At 41.9% G+C, this 18,044-nt stretch overlaps 1 protein-coding gene across 1 annotated transcript in view; it reads left to right on the forward strand.

The window, feature by feature from the left end:
• The window catches only part of EFEMP1 (EGF containing fibulin extracellular matrix protein 1), a 92,888-nt gene that overhangs the window by 21,795 nt on the left and 53,049 nt on the right, over positions 1–18,044 (forward strand). The window contains exons 3-4 of the mRNA XM_056567718.1: positions 9,878–9,926; positions 11,603–11,890. Of these exons, the coding sequence (XP_056423693.1) occupies positions 9,878–9,926; positions 11,603–11,890 (337 nt within the window). The remainder of the gene's footprint in view (positions 1–9,877; positions 9,927–11,602; positions 11,891–18,044) is intronic.

Here is an 18,044-nt window from a genome sequence, read left to right on the forward strand (position 1 = left end):
CATATCCATAGCATTGTATATCTGCATAAATTCCTAAGTCTGCAATTAAATGGCTGTGATAGGTAAACATTCCAGCCTTAAAAAAAACATGATGGTGTTGATGCGGAGAAAAAAAAAATACTTACCTAGCCCAATCCCATGCAACTCCCATTTGCCTCATCCTGTCCACCAGTCTTTTTTTCTGCTTCCAAGACACAGCTGTGGCCAGCAATTGGCTGAGCCAACAAGTCCTTCTCCGAGCACTTGTTTTGGTAGCAGGAAGAATAAACAAGATTGGGGACCAGACATAGGCAAATGGAAGCTGCAGAAGACTAGCAGAGGACCAGGGCTAGGTAAGTATGGATTTATTTTTATTGTTTTTTATTTTCCCCATGTCTGGCATTTTATTTATTATTATCTTAAGTGACCAAACCTCACATCCACTGATATTGTCTTTCCTACACTCGTGGGGTCCCTGTTGATCTAAAATGTTTGGTCAATCATGTGACAAGGAAATATTCTCTGTTGCTAAGTGGGTGTTTGCTGTGTGTCAAAAAGAATAACAGAAAAGTGGTAATCAGCAGGGATATGGGCACCACCAGAATGGCAGTAGCGGTGGACTCGTTACATTATTTAAAATGTTTTACCTTGTTTGCTCTTTGTTGTAAATTTTATCCAACTGGAATGCCCTGTTAAAAGTATGTATTTCAAAACCATTATGTAGGTTGTTTATTTATTTTGCCTATATAGCACCTACATATTCCACAGCACTGGACAAAGATCACCCATAAGTCATTGTCCCCAATGGTGCTCACACACTAAATTCATTACTTCAAACACATAAAGGCCAATGTTGTAGAACACAAACTATCAGCATGCTATTACATAATTAAAAAATCTAACAAAAAAAATCTAACAAAAGTAAAGTAAATCTTTAAAATAATATTTGATAACAATAAAAACAACCAAAAGCTCCATTTATGCAGGACGATTCTACAGAACACATGTATTCATTTTATTTGGCAAGGCCATGTTAATATTCAGCTAAAATTGCCAAAAATTATCCATTTAAATTTTTCCCTCTGTTTTTCCCAGGGGGCTTATTGCTATGTATTAAATGATTAAAATTCTGCTGCTGTCTTCCTGTGTTATTACTAAATAATGCAAGGCTCACTAGCAAAGATTAAATCAAAGAACATGAAAAGAGAATTCTGCATACAGTGCCATATAAACATACACCTTACTCCGGTGGAAAACATAATTTTTTTTTTTATAAATCAACTGGTGCCAGAAAGTTAAACAGATTTGTAAATGACTTCTATTAAAAATCTTATTCCTTCCAGTACTTATTAGCTGCTGAATACTACAGAGGAAATTATTTTCTTTTTGAAACACAGAGCTCTCTGCTGACATCACGAACACAGAGCTCTCTGCTGACATCATGACCACAGTGCTCTCTGCTGACATCTCTGTCCATTTTAGGAACTGTCCAGAGCAGAATATGTTTGCCATGGGAATTTTCCCCTACTCTGGACAGTTCTTAAAATCACGATCTTTTATACCACATGGTTTTGATTAAAGGAAATCTGTCATTAGTGTCACCTTGTGAGGGTCATGGCAGGTGGTGGATCCTCTGGGCCTGTGTGGATGATGACGTGATGAGTCTAAGGTGCCGCTGGTTTTCATTAGAGCCCGCCGGAAAGCGGGATGGTCTTACTGCGGCAGGCTGCACCCAGGTAGCTGCCCCTGGCACGATTTGTCCACACAGGTAGCTGGGATGAATCATGGTACATGTGGATTAGACAAGATGTGGTCAGGATAGCTGAAGGCCAGGGCAGGTGGCACAGTAGCAGGGTCAGGTCACGGAACAAGGATCAGGTACATGGATAGACAGGATCACAGGAACACAGTGGCTTTCTCTATGGCACAAGGCAACAAAGATCTGGCAGGGAACAAAGAGAGGAGCTCATACTTAACTCCTTAAGGACACATGACATACCGGTACGCCATGTGTCCGCTCCCGATCTACAACGCGGGGCCACGGCGTGGCCCCGTGTCATAGCGGGTCGGGCCCGGCTGGGACCCGTGGCTAATAGCGCGCGGCACTGATCGCGGTGCCGCGCGCTATTAACCCTTTAGACGCGGCGTTCAAAGTTGAACGCCGCATCTAAAGTAAAAGTGAAAGCATGCCGGTTAGCTCAGGGAGCTGTTCGGGATAGCCGCGGCGAAATCGCAGCATCTCGAACAGCTTACAGGACAGCAGGAGGGTCCCTACCTGCCTCCTTGCTGTCCAATCGCCAAATGACTGCTCAGTGCCTGAGATCCAGGCATGAGCAGTCAAGTGGCAGAATCATTGATCACTGGTTTCCTATGAGAAACCAGTGATCAATGTAATAGATCAGTGAGTGCAGTGTTAAAGGTCCCTATGGGAGCTATAACACTGCAAAAAAAAAGTGGGAAAAAAAGTGAATAAAGATCATTTAACCCCTTCCCTATTAAAAGTTTGAATCACCCCCCTTTTCCCATAAAAAAAACACAGTGTAAATAAAAATAAAAATAAACATATGGTATCGCCGCATGCGGAAATGTCCGAATTATAAAAATATATCATTAATTAAACCGTACGGTCAATGGCGTACGCGCAAAAAAATTCCAAAGTCCAAAATAGTGAATTTTTGGTCACTTTTAATATCATGAAAAAATGAATAAAAAGTCAAAAAGTCCTATCAATACAAAAATGGTACCGCTAAAAACTTCAGAACACGGCTAAAAAAAATTAGCCCTCATACCGCCCCAAAAATAAAAAAGTTATAGGGGTAAGAAGAAGACAATTTTAAACGTATTCATTTTCCTGCATGTAGTTATGATTTTTTCCATAAGTACGACAAAATCAAACCTATATAAGTAGGATATCATTTTAATTGTATGGACCTACAGAATAAAGATAATATATAATTTTTACCGAAAAATGTACTACGTAGAAACAGAAGCCCCCAAAAGTTTAAAAACAGTGGGGGTTTTTTTCAATTTTGTCTCACAATGATTTTTTTTCCCATTTTGCCGTAAATTTTTGGGCAAAATGACTGACGTCATTACAAAGTAGAATTGGTGGCGCAAAAAATAAGCCATCATATGGATTTTTAGGTGCAAAATTGAAAGAGTTATGATTTTTTAAAGGCAAGGAGGAAAAAACGAAAATGCAAAAACGGAAAAACCCTCTGTCCTTAAGGGGTTAAAGACAGGGTGCAGGTGAAGACACTTAATTAAATGAGTACTGGCCCTTTAAATGTAAGAGCTCCAGTGCGAGTTCGCCCTAGGAGGCGGGGCAAGCGCGCCGGGGCTGCGAGGACAGGAAGACCAGGGAGGAGAGTGACGGGACGGGATTGGCACGTGGGCGCATCCCGTGATGTGAATCCCAGCCACACCGGCAGCAGGGACATGACAAGAGAGCGCTCACTGCCAGCCAGCCGGAGTGCAGATGTTACACACCTGCACTAACCTGTCGGTACAGACAGGTATTGCAGGTGACACTGATGACAACGTTACTTACCTTGGCCCATTCCGTGCTGTCATTCTCCGGCAAACCTCTTGGAGCATGGGCGAGCTTAGTAACATCAATGCTGCTGACCTCTGCTGGGTCCCGCTGCTAGCAAACAGCAGCGGGGAAGTCACTAAGCTCCGCCCATGCTCTAAGTCATGCCCAGAGTGGAAGATATCAAAGAGGATTGCCGGAGAATGACAGCACGGAACGGGACAAGGTAAGTACCATTGTTATCAGTGTCACCTGTACTACCTGTCTGCACCAACAGGTTAGTGCAGGTGAAACTGATGACAGATTTCCTTTAACTGGTTTACGACCATGGACGTGTATACTCATCCATGTGCCGTTAACCGGGTATGGCGCGGGCTCCCGACTCAAGCCTGCGTCATACCGGCCGGCTCTCAGCTGATTCTTGTATCTGAGGGACGGCATTAATAGCCGACATGCGGTGATTGCCTCGGTCGGCTATTAACCCTTTAGATCGTCAAAGTTGACAGCCACTTTTAAAGGAGACTTTGAACACTCCCTGGTGGTCCAGTGGGGTGGATCCCCCCCCCCCCCCGCAGCGCGATCGCTTACCTCCGCTTACCTCTGCTGCTGCGGCTGTCCCGGCTCTCTCATTGATAAAGCCTGGCAGGGCCAGGCTTTATCAATGGAGCGCACATCACACAGATCAATGTGGTTCTATGGAACCACATTGATCTGTATGAGGAATCTAATGAATCCTTCTAAAAGTCCCCTAAGGGGACTAATAAAGTGTAAAAAAAAAAAAAAGTTTAATAAAAGTTAAACCACATTAACCCCATTAACTAAACATATGTGGTATTGCCGCATGCGTAAATGTCCGAAATATAAAACGTTTTTATTAAAGCGCTTGGTCAATGGTGTACATGTAAAAAAATTACAAAGTACAAAGTTGCGTATTTTTGGTCACTTTGTGTACTCTAAAAAAAAATTATAAAAAGCAATCAAAAAGTCCAATCAAAACAAAAATGGTACCGTCAAAAAAAGAGCCCGATACCACCTTGTATACAGAAAAATGAAAAAGTTATAGGGGTCAGAAGAGGACAATTTTTAACATACTAATTTTGGTGCATGTAGTTACAATTTTTTTTTATTTAGTGAAATAAAGAAGAACCTATATATATTGGGTATCATTGTAGCCATATGGACCTAGAGAATAAATATATGGTGTCATTTTTACCGAAAAGTGCACTGTATAATATCGGAAGACCCCAAAATTTACAAAATGACTTTTTTTCCTGATTTTGCCCCACAAATGTATTTTTTTCTGGGTCCACTGTAAATTTTGTGGTAAAATGATTGATGTCACTACAAAGTACAATTGCTGGCCAAAAACTAAGTATGAGTCTGTAGGTGCAAAATTTAAAGTTTTATGATTTGTAGAAGGTGATGAGGAAAAAACTAAAGTGTAAAAACGGAAAAACCCGTGGTCCTTAAGGGGTTAAGGCACTCAATTAATGTCCAGGGTCCATAGGTCCTTATTAAAGCTTCTAGGTATTTCTGTACATTTCTCCCAAAACTATCATCCCCCAGACCTAAAGGCAGAACAATCATCACATGGCACTCGTTCCTACATTAATACACATTAAGATACCTTATATCACAGGCAGAACTTACATTAAAATTCTTCACTCTCCATTTGAGGTGGTTATCTTTGCAATGCCCTTTCTGAATGAAAGAAATGTCATGCTGCAACATAGTGCAATTCAGGCTAAAATATCTGAAAAAAACATTGGCCTGGTCCTATCATTTCTCCCAGAGAAAGAGTTTAGTTTTCAACCAATAATATCAGACTGTAAGTCCCCTCCTTCAAGTTGGCACCTCTCTTCATTGGTTCTCCAGAGTCATCAACCAAGTTTTCTACAGTAATAAGCCTTTTTTCCAATTTCCTTATTCCAAACTACATATATATATATATATATATATATATATATATATATATATCTATAACAGCCTCTGAATTGAAGAGACTTTTCATCTCGCTCAAGACTTTTAGTCCACTGCGAATTATCCTCTTCTCTAAGTTTGAGGTTAGTCAGCTCCTTGACTAGTTTTTTGGATAAAAATGTAAATCATACTTTATAAGGTTAAAAAAAAAAAAATAGACAAGAGTCCATCAAGTTTAACATATAACCGTACTGTTTTGGTCCAGAGGAAGGCAAGTCCTCCCTTCATGAGGCTAATGCCAATTGCCCCATGATATTAGAAAAATTCCTTCCTGACTCCAATATGGCATCAGAATAAATCCCTGGATCTACATTCTATCCACATAAATCTAGCATCCATAAATAGTAATATTATATTTTTCCAGAACATCCAGGTCCTTGAACTTGTTTATTGAATTGATTGGAAGAGTTTTGCTACAGAGGAATGATTATGGGTGCCCATGCCCCTAACCTGTTTTAAATATCAGAAAAATCAAAGGAACTTTTGGGGAGCCCTAACTATGTGTGTGTGTGGGGGGGGGGAGTGTGGTAATGTTACATACCTCTCCCAGCTCCAACACCACTTTTCCTTACCTTGCTGACATGTGTGCCATGCTGCCGTTGCAATAGGACACTCACCATTGACATCAACTGTCCGTTTCTGGTTGGATGTAAACTAATTGGGGTTACAGCCTCGAAGTTTCACTTTTAAGACATGCCAGGCTTAAAAATTTGAAACATTGTCCCATTTCATTGAAACAAAATATCCCAGTAAAGCGAGGAGCAACGATAAAGAAGTAGAGCTTGGACAGGGTGGCTGGATTGAGTAATTTTACCCAGTTTCTTAAGATGTTATATCATGTATCCTAAAAAATCTCCCTTAATCTTGTCAGACCTCACCCTAATATCCCAAAAGGGATGAGTAATAAAAAGCAGAGAGATCATCATTATGTCCTGGAAAGTTCCCAAATGATAGCAAATAGGCTGATTCAGCTGTTTTGCTGGTTCTAGCTTATTTCTTTGAGCAAGAACGAGTAGGAAAAAAGCAGTAAACAAATAGAAAAGTTGCCTGAGAAGCATGCAAATGTGTATTAAAGGAATCGGCAAGTAAAACAGAAAGACGAGATGAACAAATTTCCTTCACAGTTGTCAGAATTCTTCTATGAGTCAAGCTCAATATTTATATTGCAACATTCTTTTTTTCTGTATAAAGTAACTGAGTTTTGAGATGTGAGGACAGTGTGTGTTTTGGGAGTAAAACTGCCTGGGCAAAAAATCTGGTGCAATGTTTGCAAAAAAAAAATGGCTTACATGACTTGCTTCACATTTTTAATGTGTGGGCACATGTGTGGGCCTGTCTTTGACTGAGGGCTATGTTCACACTATAGATACTTAGGACAAAGGTTCTGTGTACTGTGTGAGAAACCAAAATCCTTTGGTGCTAGGACTGTGCGGACATGGCTATCACCATTGCAAGGTAATCCACACTGAATTCAGCCAAAAGCCCAAACGAATAACGAATAAATGTCCATTCTTTTAAGCGGGTCTGAAGTCGGGAATTTACCCAATGGGAAACAATGGCAGGCTGCTGCACTTGAATTTCTGAGCGAATTCCGCTTGGAAATTCTGCAGTGTAAATGCCCCCTAAATGTTTAAAAAAATTCTAAATTTTGGAGCATATCTAAGGCAACCAATAGAAAGTACAAAGACAAAAAAGTATAAAATGCACCAGATTTTCAAACACTATGAGCCACTGTGATAAGTACATTATGGTACATTATTGGTGGTACATTATTAGACTGTCTAGTCTAAGTTTGCACAAATTATTTTTTTTATTTATTTCCCCCATTGTGAGGTAGGGTCAGCCATTAAGACTCAAGCCATATATTAAAATCAGTGAAAGAGATAAGTTGCAGTGCTTGGCACGGATACCCATATGGACCAGCTGCTGTGCCTGCGTAAACAATGAAGGGGGTATGTACTGAATGGGAGGGAACCTGGTGTCACGATGCCGGCTGGCAGGAGGTGGATCCTCTGTGCCAGAGAGGGATTGGCGTGGACCGTGCTAGTGGACCGGTTCTAAGTCACTACTGGTTTTCACCAGAGCCCGCCGCAAAGCGGGATGGTCTTGCTGCGGCGGTAGTGACCAGGTCGTATCCACTAGCAACGGCTCAACCTCTCTGGCTGCTGAAGATAGGCGTGGTACAAGGGAGTAGACAGAAGCAAGGTCGGACGTAGCAGAAGGTCGGGGCAGGCAGCAAGGATCGTAGTCAGGGGCAACGGCAGGAGGTCTGGAACACAGGCTAGGAACACACAAGGAAACGCTTTCACTGGCACAATGGCAACAAGATCCGGCGAGGGAGTGCAGGGGAAGTGAGGTATAAATAGGGAGTGCACAGGTGAACACACTAATTAGAACCACTGCGCCAATCAGCGGCGCAGTGGCCCTTTAAATCGCAGAGACCCGGCGCGCGCGCGCCCTAGGGAGCGGGGCCGCGCGCGCCGGGACAGGACCGACGGAGAGCGAGTCAGGTACGGGAGCCGGGGTGCGCATCGCGAGCGGGCGCCACCCGCATCGCGAATCGCATCCCGGCTGGAGGCGGTATCGCAGCGCACCGGGTCAGAGGATCTGACCGGAGCGCTGCAGTAGCGAGAGTGTAGCGAGCGCTCCGGGGAGGAGCGGGGACCCGGAGCGCTCGGCGTAACACCTGGTAAAACCCACACTAATCAAACACGGGTAGGCAATCTTAAAGGGAATGTGTCATCAGAAAATAACCTAATGTTTAATTCTAGTATTTATGTTAAGCATAATTTTTTTTAATTCTTTGTGTTTTTAATTTTCCATTTTACTATCTATATTTTGAAATAATTCTGAAATATTGTGAGTTTCATTTTGGCCACTAGGCCTAAAACTAAACTAGGACTTCCTGCTTTGTCTGTGATGATAAGGAGGTGGTTGCTGGAAAGTGATCTGTACAGCATTGCAGAGAAAGGTAATACCAGTGTATAGATAAGACACCATTCACAATAACTGAAGCTCACAGTCCCCCCACCCGGTGGAATGCCCTTTGAAAAGGTCACAGAGAATACCCAGTAACATTTCTAATTCATGAATATTGAGGGACATTTCTGAAGACTAGAATTAGATGAATGACCACAGAATTGCTCCACCTTAGTCTGGTTGAATGTCGCAGAAAAGTGGCAGTCGTTCGACAATTGTCGCATAGAGCTACCGTATTTATCGGGGTATAACACGCACCGGCCTATAACATGCACCCTCATTTTTCCAAGTATATTTGGGTAAAAAAGGTTTTTTACTCAAATATCCTTGTTAAAATGAGGGTGCGTGTAAATGCGTGTATATGACAATAAACTCTTTCTGGCTTCGCAAAAACCGCTGCGGTTCAATGATTTAAAGCAGCTGCTTAAAATCATGTAACTGCAGCGGCTTCTGCAGGGATCGGGTCACAAGCACCGCATTTGCTGCTGCATATTGTTCTACACATTGAAGTCAATAGGTAGCAAAATACACAGCTGATTTTGCTACCTATTGACTTGAATGGGTAGGAAATTACACAGCAAATATGCAGCAAAGTAGGGCACATATGTCATTATACCACCCTACCCTTAAGGGGAACCAGTAAACACATTCCTGACCAGTTATGAATATTAATGTTCCAGTACCTTGACATACAGTTTTATCATGGTGACCTTGCGGGTGCACCTGCAAGAATTGAGGCAGGAGTGGGACTGTAATACAGAGCTGGGTGATTCCCTTTTAAAATGAATTTATGTAATTTGTTTGACATATGTATCTATAATTTTTGCCAGCGATTGTACCATGTTACCAGATTACCTAGATGGGTAGATGATAGATATTGCATAGAAATATAAATAGATAGTAGATAGATAGATGTAAAGATAAATGGATAGATAATGTTAGGAAAAAATACAAGGCAAACCACCAAATGTGGAGAGCATATAAATGAGCATACAGTAATAAAACAGCTAATCCAGTGAACCTACTTTTACTCCCTTAAGTACAATGAACCTTTAAACTGAGCAGTGACCGACATCTGTGTGCCAGATTCAGTGGATATTACTTTTCAACAAGAAAACACTGTAACACAACAGAAGTTTTAACTTGGACTAAAAAAAATGTGCATCTAGTTTCAGAGAGCTTGGAAAATAGCTTTATAAATCAGGCTGCATAAAAATAAATCATTTCACAGAGAAAAACATCAACAATCTTGTAACCTGATGGTGCAGAATAATGAATTATATGATTGGTTTGATCCCAAAGATTTATACCATGAGATCTCTCCTTGACAGTCAATTTCAACGCCTGCAATTGATGATTGTGTTTCCAGAAAAATATTAACTGTATTAATGTTCTGTTCCCATACAGCAATGTACTGATGGTTATGAGTGGGACCCGTTAAGGCAGCAATGCAAAGGTAACGGATTTCAGGCTCTGTAATTCCTGTTCTTTATTGCTTTTCATTCTTTTTTACTGCTGAAATGTAAATAGGCACATATAGGAATAATACCGTGAATTAACCTACAGACAGGATAGAATATTCTTTTACATTTGCATAGTTAATTAATTAGTTGTTATTGGGAACATTTCTCTGAATTCATATTACTTACATGTTTTATTCTTGCAAATTCTCTTAATTATCTTTTACTAATTGCTTTGCTTTTATTTGTCATATACTCCACACTATGGAGAGATGCCCTAGAGATAAAATATGACACATATTACAAACATAAGAAAGATATGTTCTATCTAATGAGAAAACAAAAAAAAACAATATTTTCTAATTACCAATGCATCGAGACAAAAGACAATAAGATGGTTTCATACATCGTGTATTGATTTGAGAAATTTTGGTTACGGAATCTACTGTACACTAAAAAGTTTACAACAAAGTTGCCCCATACATTCCCAGCAGAAAAAACTGCAGATTGGAGGTATGAACAAAAATGATGCAACTAACAGTAATATGAAAAGTTAGGTAAGACTTGTTAGCACTGCCTGTATGCCTTCAAAGGGAATCTGTCACCACTTTCATGTTGCCCCAACCAGGAGTCATTAGGATGGTGACCAACTGATTCTCCCTGCCCTGCCAGCCTTAATTGATAAATCCCTATATCCAAACATGGAAAGATCAGTCAAAGCTGGTGAGACAAGCAAAACCACCGTGGACTACCCTAATGACTCATGGTTTGGGCAGTATGAAATTGATCACCTTAGCTTGGTACTTCGTTTAAAAAAAAACTTATGGATAGGGGATAAGTATCTGACTGCCTGGGGTCTAACCACGGTGACCCCCTGCCTTTTCCTGCATGGTGCCCCAGATTTCCTTGTGCACAGAGCAGGGGATGGCATGCCCCCTCCATGCATCTTTATCGGAGAGCCGGAGATACACGAGTACAAAACTCATGTATCTCTGCCTTTCCCATAGAGATGCATGGAAGGAGCAAGCCAACCCCTGCTTTATGCACAAGGAGAGTCGTGGCACCATGCAGGAGATCACGGAGGAATCACAACAGTTGGACCTCCTGCGATCAGATACATCCTCTATCCTGAGGATAGGGGATACATTTTTTTAAAACCAGAGTACCCCTTTAAGTAGACGTTATAAAAGGATCAATGGAGTATGTAGAAGAGAAACTTCATTATGGTGCTAATTTAACACAATTATTCACTGGAATACAAGACTCAGTACCATATTGCTCCCAAATATTTTATTTATCTTGTACAAGAAAAGAATAAGGCAACATTAAACCAGTTTTCTTATCCTAATTTGCAGAGCTTGTGGGGAGACCAGCGACAGAGCTCGATAAGTAGAATAAGTCCAATATGAGATGAGATGACTAACTGTGCAGGTGACCTCTATACACATCTGTGGCAGGATAAATGAACCATCAAATTGATATTAAGCAAGGAAGCCATTTACCAATGAATTACAGTGGTTTGGCCTATCATTATAATAATAGCAAGTTCTTTTTTTCCCCATCAAATTATGGCATACCTATCCAGTATATTAAAAATGCAGGACTCTAATATGGGAATAGCTACCTTCTTACACTTATGATCACTGCAATTCGCTCTGTTCCCCTCTTACAGATATTGATGAATGTGGAATAATGCAAGAGCCTTGCAAGGGAGGAATGAAATGTGTCAACCATTATGGAGGATACCTTTGTCTACCGAGAACTGCACAAATTTTGTTAAATAATGGCCAAGAAGACACAGTTGTCTCACAGAACTCAGGATCTCAACAAAGCACTGGTCAAAATGTCTATGTGGAAAGACCTAATAGCCCTCCAGATCCACCACGCAATGTGCCCGGCACAGTTCAGTTTATGCAGTGTGCATCTGGCTATGAACTAAATGCACAAAACATGTGTCAAGGTAAGGAAAGACTTCATGCGCTTTTTAAATCTGTATATCAATGTTTACAATCACATCATCAATATGGATCAGGAAGCAACATTTATGTGCTAAGCACAATTATTTTTATATATATGTTCTCCATTCACATAAATATATTACCGTATTTTTCGCCCTATAGGACGCATCGGCATATAAGACGCAACCAATTTTAAAGGTGCAAAATCTAGAAAAAAAAGATTCTGAACCCAACAGTGATGTTCAACCTGCAGACCTCCAGATGTTGCAAAACTACAACTCCCAGCATGCTGGGAGTTGTAGTTTCGCAACATCTGGAGGTCCGCAGGTTGAAGACCACTGGAGGAGGTAATACTCACGTGTCCCCGCCGCTCCGGACCCGTCACCGCTGCCCTGGATGTCGCTCCATCGCTGTCGCCGCGTCCCCGACGCTCCGGACGTCTTCTTCCCCGGGATCCACGCTCTCCGTCGCCGTCATCACGTCGCTACGCACGCCGCTCCTATTGGATGATGGGATGGCGTACGCAACGACGTGATGTTGTCGAAGGAGAGCGCCGGCCATGCAGGGGATCCCGGCACGGAGCAGATACCGAGGAGGCAGGCAAGTTCCCTCCCGGTGTCCTGTAAACTGTTCGGGACTCTGCGATTTCACCGTGGTGGTCCCGAACAGCCCGACTGAGCAGCCGGGTTAGTGTCACTTTCCCTTCAGACATGGCGGTCAGCTTTGATCACCGCGTCTGAAGGGTTAATACAGGGCATCACCGCGATTGGTGATGTCCTGTATTAGCCGCGGGTCCCGGCCGTTGATGGCCGCAGGGACCGCCGCAATAGGTGTGTGTATTCGCCATATAAGACGCACCAACTTTTTCCCGTCTTATACAGCGAAAAATACGGTAAGCCACATTTCCTTAGTAAAATAACACTTAAAATGTCTTAACCTGGGAATAAATGGTCATTGTCATTTCAAAAACTTTCCCTCCATTTGATGTAATTCCTTACATATTGGTATATCACTTTATTTACTAAAAATAAATTCTTCACCCTGAAAATTGCCCCAAAGCCTTGGCCACTAGGTCTCTCACTTCGCTGAAAACGTATGTCCACTGCCAGTTGTGACGTGATTTCCTTCTACAGTAGCAGAAAGACCACTAGGCAACATGGGTATTGGGGATAAGGCTTAGCCAGTGCTATGCAGAATAGACTGGACTGTGTATATTCAAACAAAACCTGTCAGCCTACTCCAGGAGCTCCATGCTCTGCCTAAATCCCCTCTAATATATGAACACACAAAAATGTCAAGGTAATGGTCCCTTTTGTAAATTTTGGTCCCCTTATTGTAGCTCCCTCTTTAGTTTGTCATTAACAATAGCAGCAGTTTCCTGCTTAGACCAGAGCTGCTTTGTGATTTAACATCTTCCTTGTTGTAATGCTATTGCTGTGTTCCTTTCTGCTCACATAGCACCTTGCAAAAGCGGAATAACCTTTTTCCACCACCCCCTCCACCCATGTCACATATAGTAGATGCACAGTGCCCCTCTGTTCAGTCCACTTTACTTTCTCCAGCACTATGTTATAGCATAGCAAAGCCGAGTAGGTGCTTTGTCAGAAAAGTAACTGAAAAGAAGTCCAGGTGCAAGTACAGCTGGCAAATTGCCCAGCTCTGGTCCCATCATCTGAAATGGAGAAAGTAAGAAATAGCTGTTCACCCTGGTGGGGGCTCCCAAGGGCTCAATAGCAACAGTGTAAGCCCCAAAATCACCTTGTCATTACTCTGGAGTGTTAACATAACAAAAACAAAACAATGTAAATTTATAGAATTTTTTTAGACGTACAAGAACACTTTAAATCTGAAGTCTTATGACAATGTGAATATGAGAATACATCTATTTTGAAACATAAAGGGTAGCATACACACAGAGCCTAAGTCATATAGCAAATAACAATAACAAACAAAATTCTTGAAATGTTGTAGATAATTTTTGGGTCATTGGAATGCGTTCAAATCAAAACTACAAGTCAACCAAACTCTCTAAAAGGTAACTGTGAGGGATTATTGAAAAAATATCAGTGTGAAAAGGTATATATGACATTAGAAAATAGACAATAGCTGCAATACCAGACACAGCCATTGACAACAATGGTGCCTTGTCTGGAATAAAAAAGCAGTCAAAGTTTAACCTATTATTATGTTGTTTCATTGCTATATATGTGTGATATAAGATATTGCAAATATACACACATATATACAGTGTGTGTATATATATATATATATATATATATATATATATATATGGTAAAGGGTCTGATGCAAAGGGAAGATGGAATTATCCTAGGGGCAGATAACATTCACCCCATGTATTTGTGATGCCAGAGCATGGTTTATCCTCAATACCACCCGAAGATATACCGCTGGATCCTGGGCTAGGCAGGGGGGCAATACTTTGACGCCAAGTTACGGACAAAGGTAGCTTTACTGAGTGACAGATGGTACAGTCTATACCAGTGATTCTTAACCTTGTTGGAGGTACTGAACCCCACCAGTTTCTTATGTGCATTCACCAAATCCCTCTTAAATGGAGAAATAAAATATGATTTTTTCAAATTCAAAACATAGGAGGTATATATCTAAGTATATATTTATACATAGGTGCACAAAATGAACAAAACCATTAAGAACAAAGAACAAAACCATGAATACATGATTTTCACACAAAAACATAATGAATATTTACTGCAAATCAGTGTGACTTCTGCTGTTGTCTTTCAGAGACCAGTTCAGAAATGCACGTCTGTACCTTGGCAAGTGCCACTCTCATGTCATTTTAGCAACAATGGCAGTGTTCCCCCACATTAGGCAGGCAGTGTTCCCCCACATTCGGCAGGCAGTGTTCCCCCACATTAGGCAGATAGAGTTCCCCCACATTAGGCAGGGAGTGTTCCCCCCCCCCCCCCACACACACACACACACATTAGGCAGGCAGTGTTCCTCCACATTAGGCAGGCCAGTGGTCTTCAACCTGCTTACCTCCAGATGTTGCAAAACTACAACTCCCAGCATGCCCGGACAGCCATCGGCTGCTGGGAGTTGTAGTTTTGCAACATCTGGAGGTCCACAGGTTTAAGACCACTGATGTAGGCAGTGTTCCCCCACAGACATACAGCCTCCAGCCATATACAGTGTATGGCTGGAGGCTGAATGCTTGTGTACTGCCCACTTCAGTGCTCCGGCCAGCGCTCCGGCTATAGCAGTTGGTCTCGGGACCGGTGGTCGGAGCACCGAAGATGACGTGCCGCTAGTCACTTACCATGCTGGCCAGCGCGAGTCTTCCTCCTTCTCTATCCTCCGGTCCTCGGCGCCTTCATTTCCATGGGCCCACACACGGGGTGACGTCCCGGCGTACGCTATGTCCCGGCGGCCCTGCGTTTTTAAACTTAACGCGGGGCCGCAGGGAGATAATAGTGATGGGGGAATTGCCCCGTCGCTACAGGACGGGCAAACACCAGATCTGCTCAGGGCCCCAAGCAATTGCTTGGTTTGCCTGTCCTGTTGCGACCTCACCCGCCGAACCCCTGGGACTGGTCTATACAGTGCAGCCAGGCCCATGGAGGTGACCAGTGACTTCAGAGACCTTAACGGCTTGCTGGGACTTGCAGTGGTTTTGGACAATTTAGTGCAGGCCACGTTGACTTGACAATAGACTGACTTGACTTGACTGGAGACAGACTAAGCTGTGGCTTTAGCTTACTTGTAGACTTGTAACTTGTGGCTGCAGACTTTACTTGAGGCCTCCTATGACTCTAGACAAACTCTTAGGCTCGACTGCACCACAGCAAAGACTCAGGAACTAAGAGAAGATACTCCTCCCAGGGTTTTATTGGGAGACTCTTGTGGGGTCCCATTGGTCATATATACATATATATATATATATATATATATATATATATATATATGTATATATATTTGGTCATATATATAAATATGTTAACCTCTTTAGGATGTAGGGCGTATGCATACGCCCGTGGGAATTCCGGTCCCCGCCGCTAGCCGGTTGGGGACCGGACCGGGATGCCTGCTGGAATCATTCAGCAGGCATCCCGACACATTGGTGACCCGACCCGGCACATCTGGTGACCCGATCGCCCAGAAAATAGGGATGATCGGAGCTTTCAGTGACAGCCCCGATCATCCTGAGGGATAGGAGCGAGGTCGCAGTGCTGCGATCTCCTCCTATCCCCTGCCATTGGTCAGAAATGAATTCTGACCAATGGCTGCGCAGGACAGTGGGTTGCCATGGAAACCCCCTGCTCTGCCCACCCCTGAATGTCGGGCAGAACGGGGGGAGAAGATGGAGGCCAGTACCTGGAGGAGAAGTTGCGTGGGGACCGCTGATCATCGCTGGAGACTGCGGAGATCACGGCGCAGGTAGGGAAGCGACGGTGGGGGGGCAAAGAAAGGGGGCAGTAAGAGATATTTACTGCTGCCCTTCCTAGTGGTTGCCAAACTGCAATTCCCAGCATGCCCAGACAGCCAAAGGCTGTCTGGGAATGCTGTGAGTTGTAGTTTTGCAACATCTGGAGGGTCACAGTTTGGTGACCACTGTTACAGTGGTGCCGAAACGATAGCCCTCCAGATGTTGCCAAACTACAACTCTCAGCATGCCTAGACTGCCCAGGCATGCTGGGAGTTGTAGTTCTGTAACATCTGTCCCTTCAGATTTTGCAATTTTCAGGAAAATTTTGAAAATTGCTGCTATAATTTGAAGCCCTCTAATTTTTTTCAAAAAGTAAAAATATGTCCATTTTATGATGCCAACATAAAGTAGACATATTGTATTTGTGAATACAAATAACATTTATTTGGAATATCCATTTTCCTTACAAGCAGAGAGCTTCAAAGTTAGAAAAATGCAACATTTTCAAAATTTTCATGAAATTTTGGGATTTTTCACCAAGAAATGATGCAAGTAACAACGAAAATTTACCACCAAAATAAAGTAGAATATGTCACGAAAAAACAATCTCAGAATCAGAATAATCGGTCATAGCATCTTAGAGTTATTAATGCTTAATAACTCAGAATTGTTATCAGAGTGGTCAGAATTGCGAAAAAGGGCTCATTCCTTAACCCCTTAAGGACTCAGCCCATTTTGGCCTTAAGGACTAAATTTTTATGTTTTCATTTTTTCCTCCTCGCCTTCTAAAAATCATAACTCTTTTATATTTTCATCCACAGACTAGTATGGGGCTTGTTTTTTGCGCGACCAGTTGTCCTTTGTAATGACATAACTCATTATATCATAAAATGTATGGCGCAACCAAAAAACACTATTTTTGTGGGGAAATTAAAACGAAAAACGCAATTTTGCTAATTTTGGAAGGTTTCGTTTTCACGCCGTACAATTTATGGTAAAAATGACATGTGTTCTTTATTCTGAGGGTCAATACGATTAAAATGACACCCATTATTACATACTTTTATATTATTGTTGCGCTTAAAAAAAATCACAAACTTTTTAACCAAATTAGTACGTTTATAATCCCTTTATTTTGATGACCCCTAACTTTTTTATTTTTCCGTATAAGCGGCGGTATGGGGGCTCATTTTTTGCGCCATGATCTGTAATTTTTTTTGATACCACATTTGCAAAAAACTTTTAATACATTTTTTATAATTTTTTTTTTTAATAAAATGTATAAAAAAAGTAGGAATTTTGGACTTTTTTTTTTTTTTCGTTCACGCCGTTAACCGTACGGGATCATTAACATTTTATTTTAATAGTTCGGACATTTACACACGCGGCGATACCAAATATGTCTATAAAAAAAATTTTTACGCTTTTTGGGGGTAAAATAGGAAAAAACGGACGTTTTACTTTTTTATTGGGGGAGGGGATTTTTCACTTTTTTTTTACTTTTACTTTTACATTTTTTTACATTTTTTTTTACACTTGAATAGTCCCCATAGGGGACTATTCATAGCAATACCATGATTGCTAATACTGATCTGTTCTATGTATAGGACATAGAACAGATCAGTGTTTTCGGTCATCTTCTGCTCTGGTCTGCTCGATCACAGACCAGAGCAGGAGACGCCGGGAGCCGCACGGAGGAAGGAGAGGGGACCTCCGTGCGGCGTTATGAATGATCGGATCCCCGC

The sequence above is a fragment of the Hyla sarda genome, chromosome 3 (genome assembly GCF_029499605.1).
Source record: "Hyla sarda isolate aHylSar1 chromosome 3, aHylSar1.hap1, whole genome shotgun sequence".
Taxonomy (NCBI): Eukaryota; Metazoa; Chordata; class Amphibia; order Anura; family Hylidae; genus Hyla; species Hyla sarda.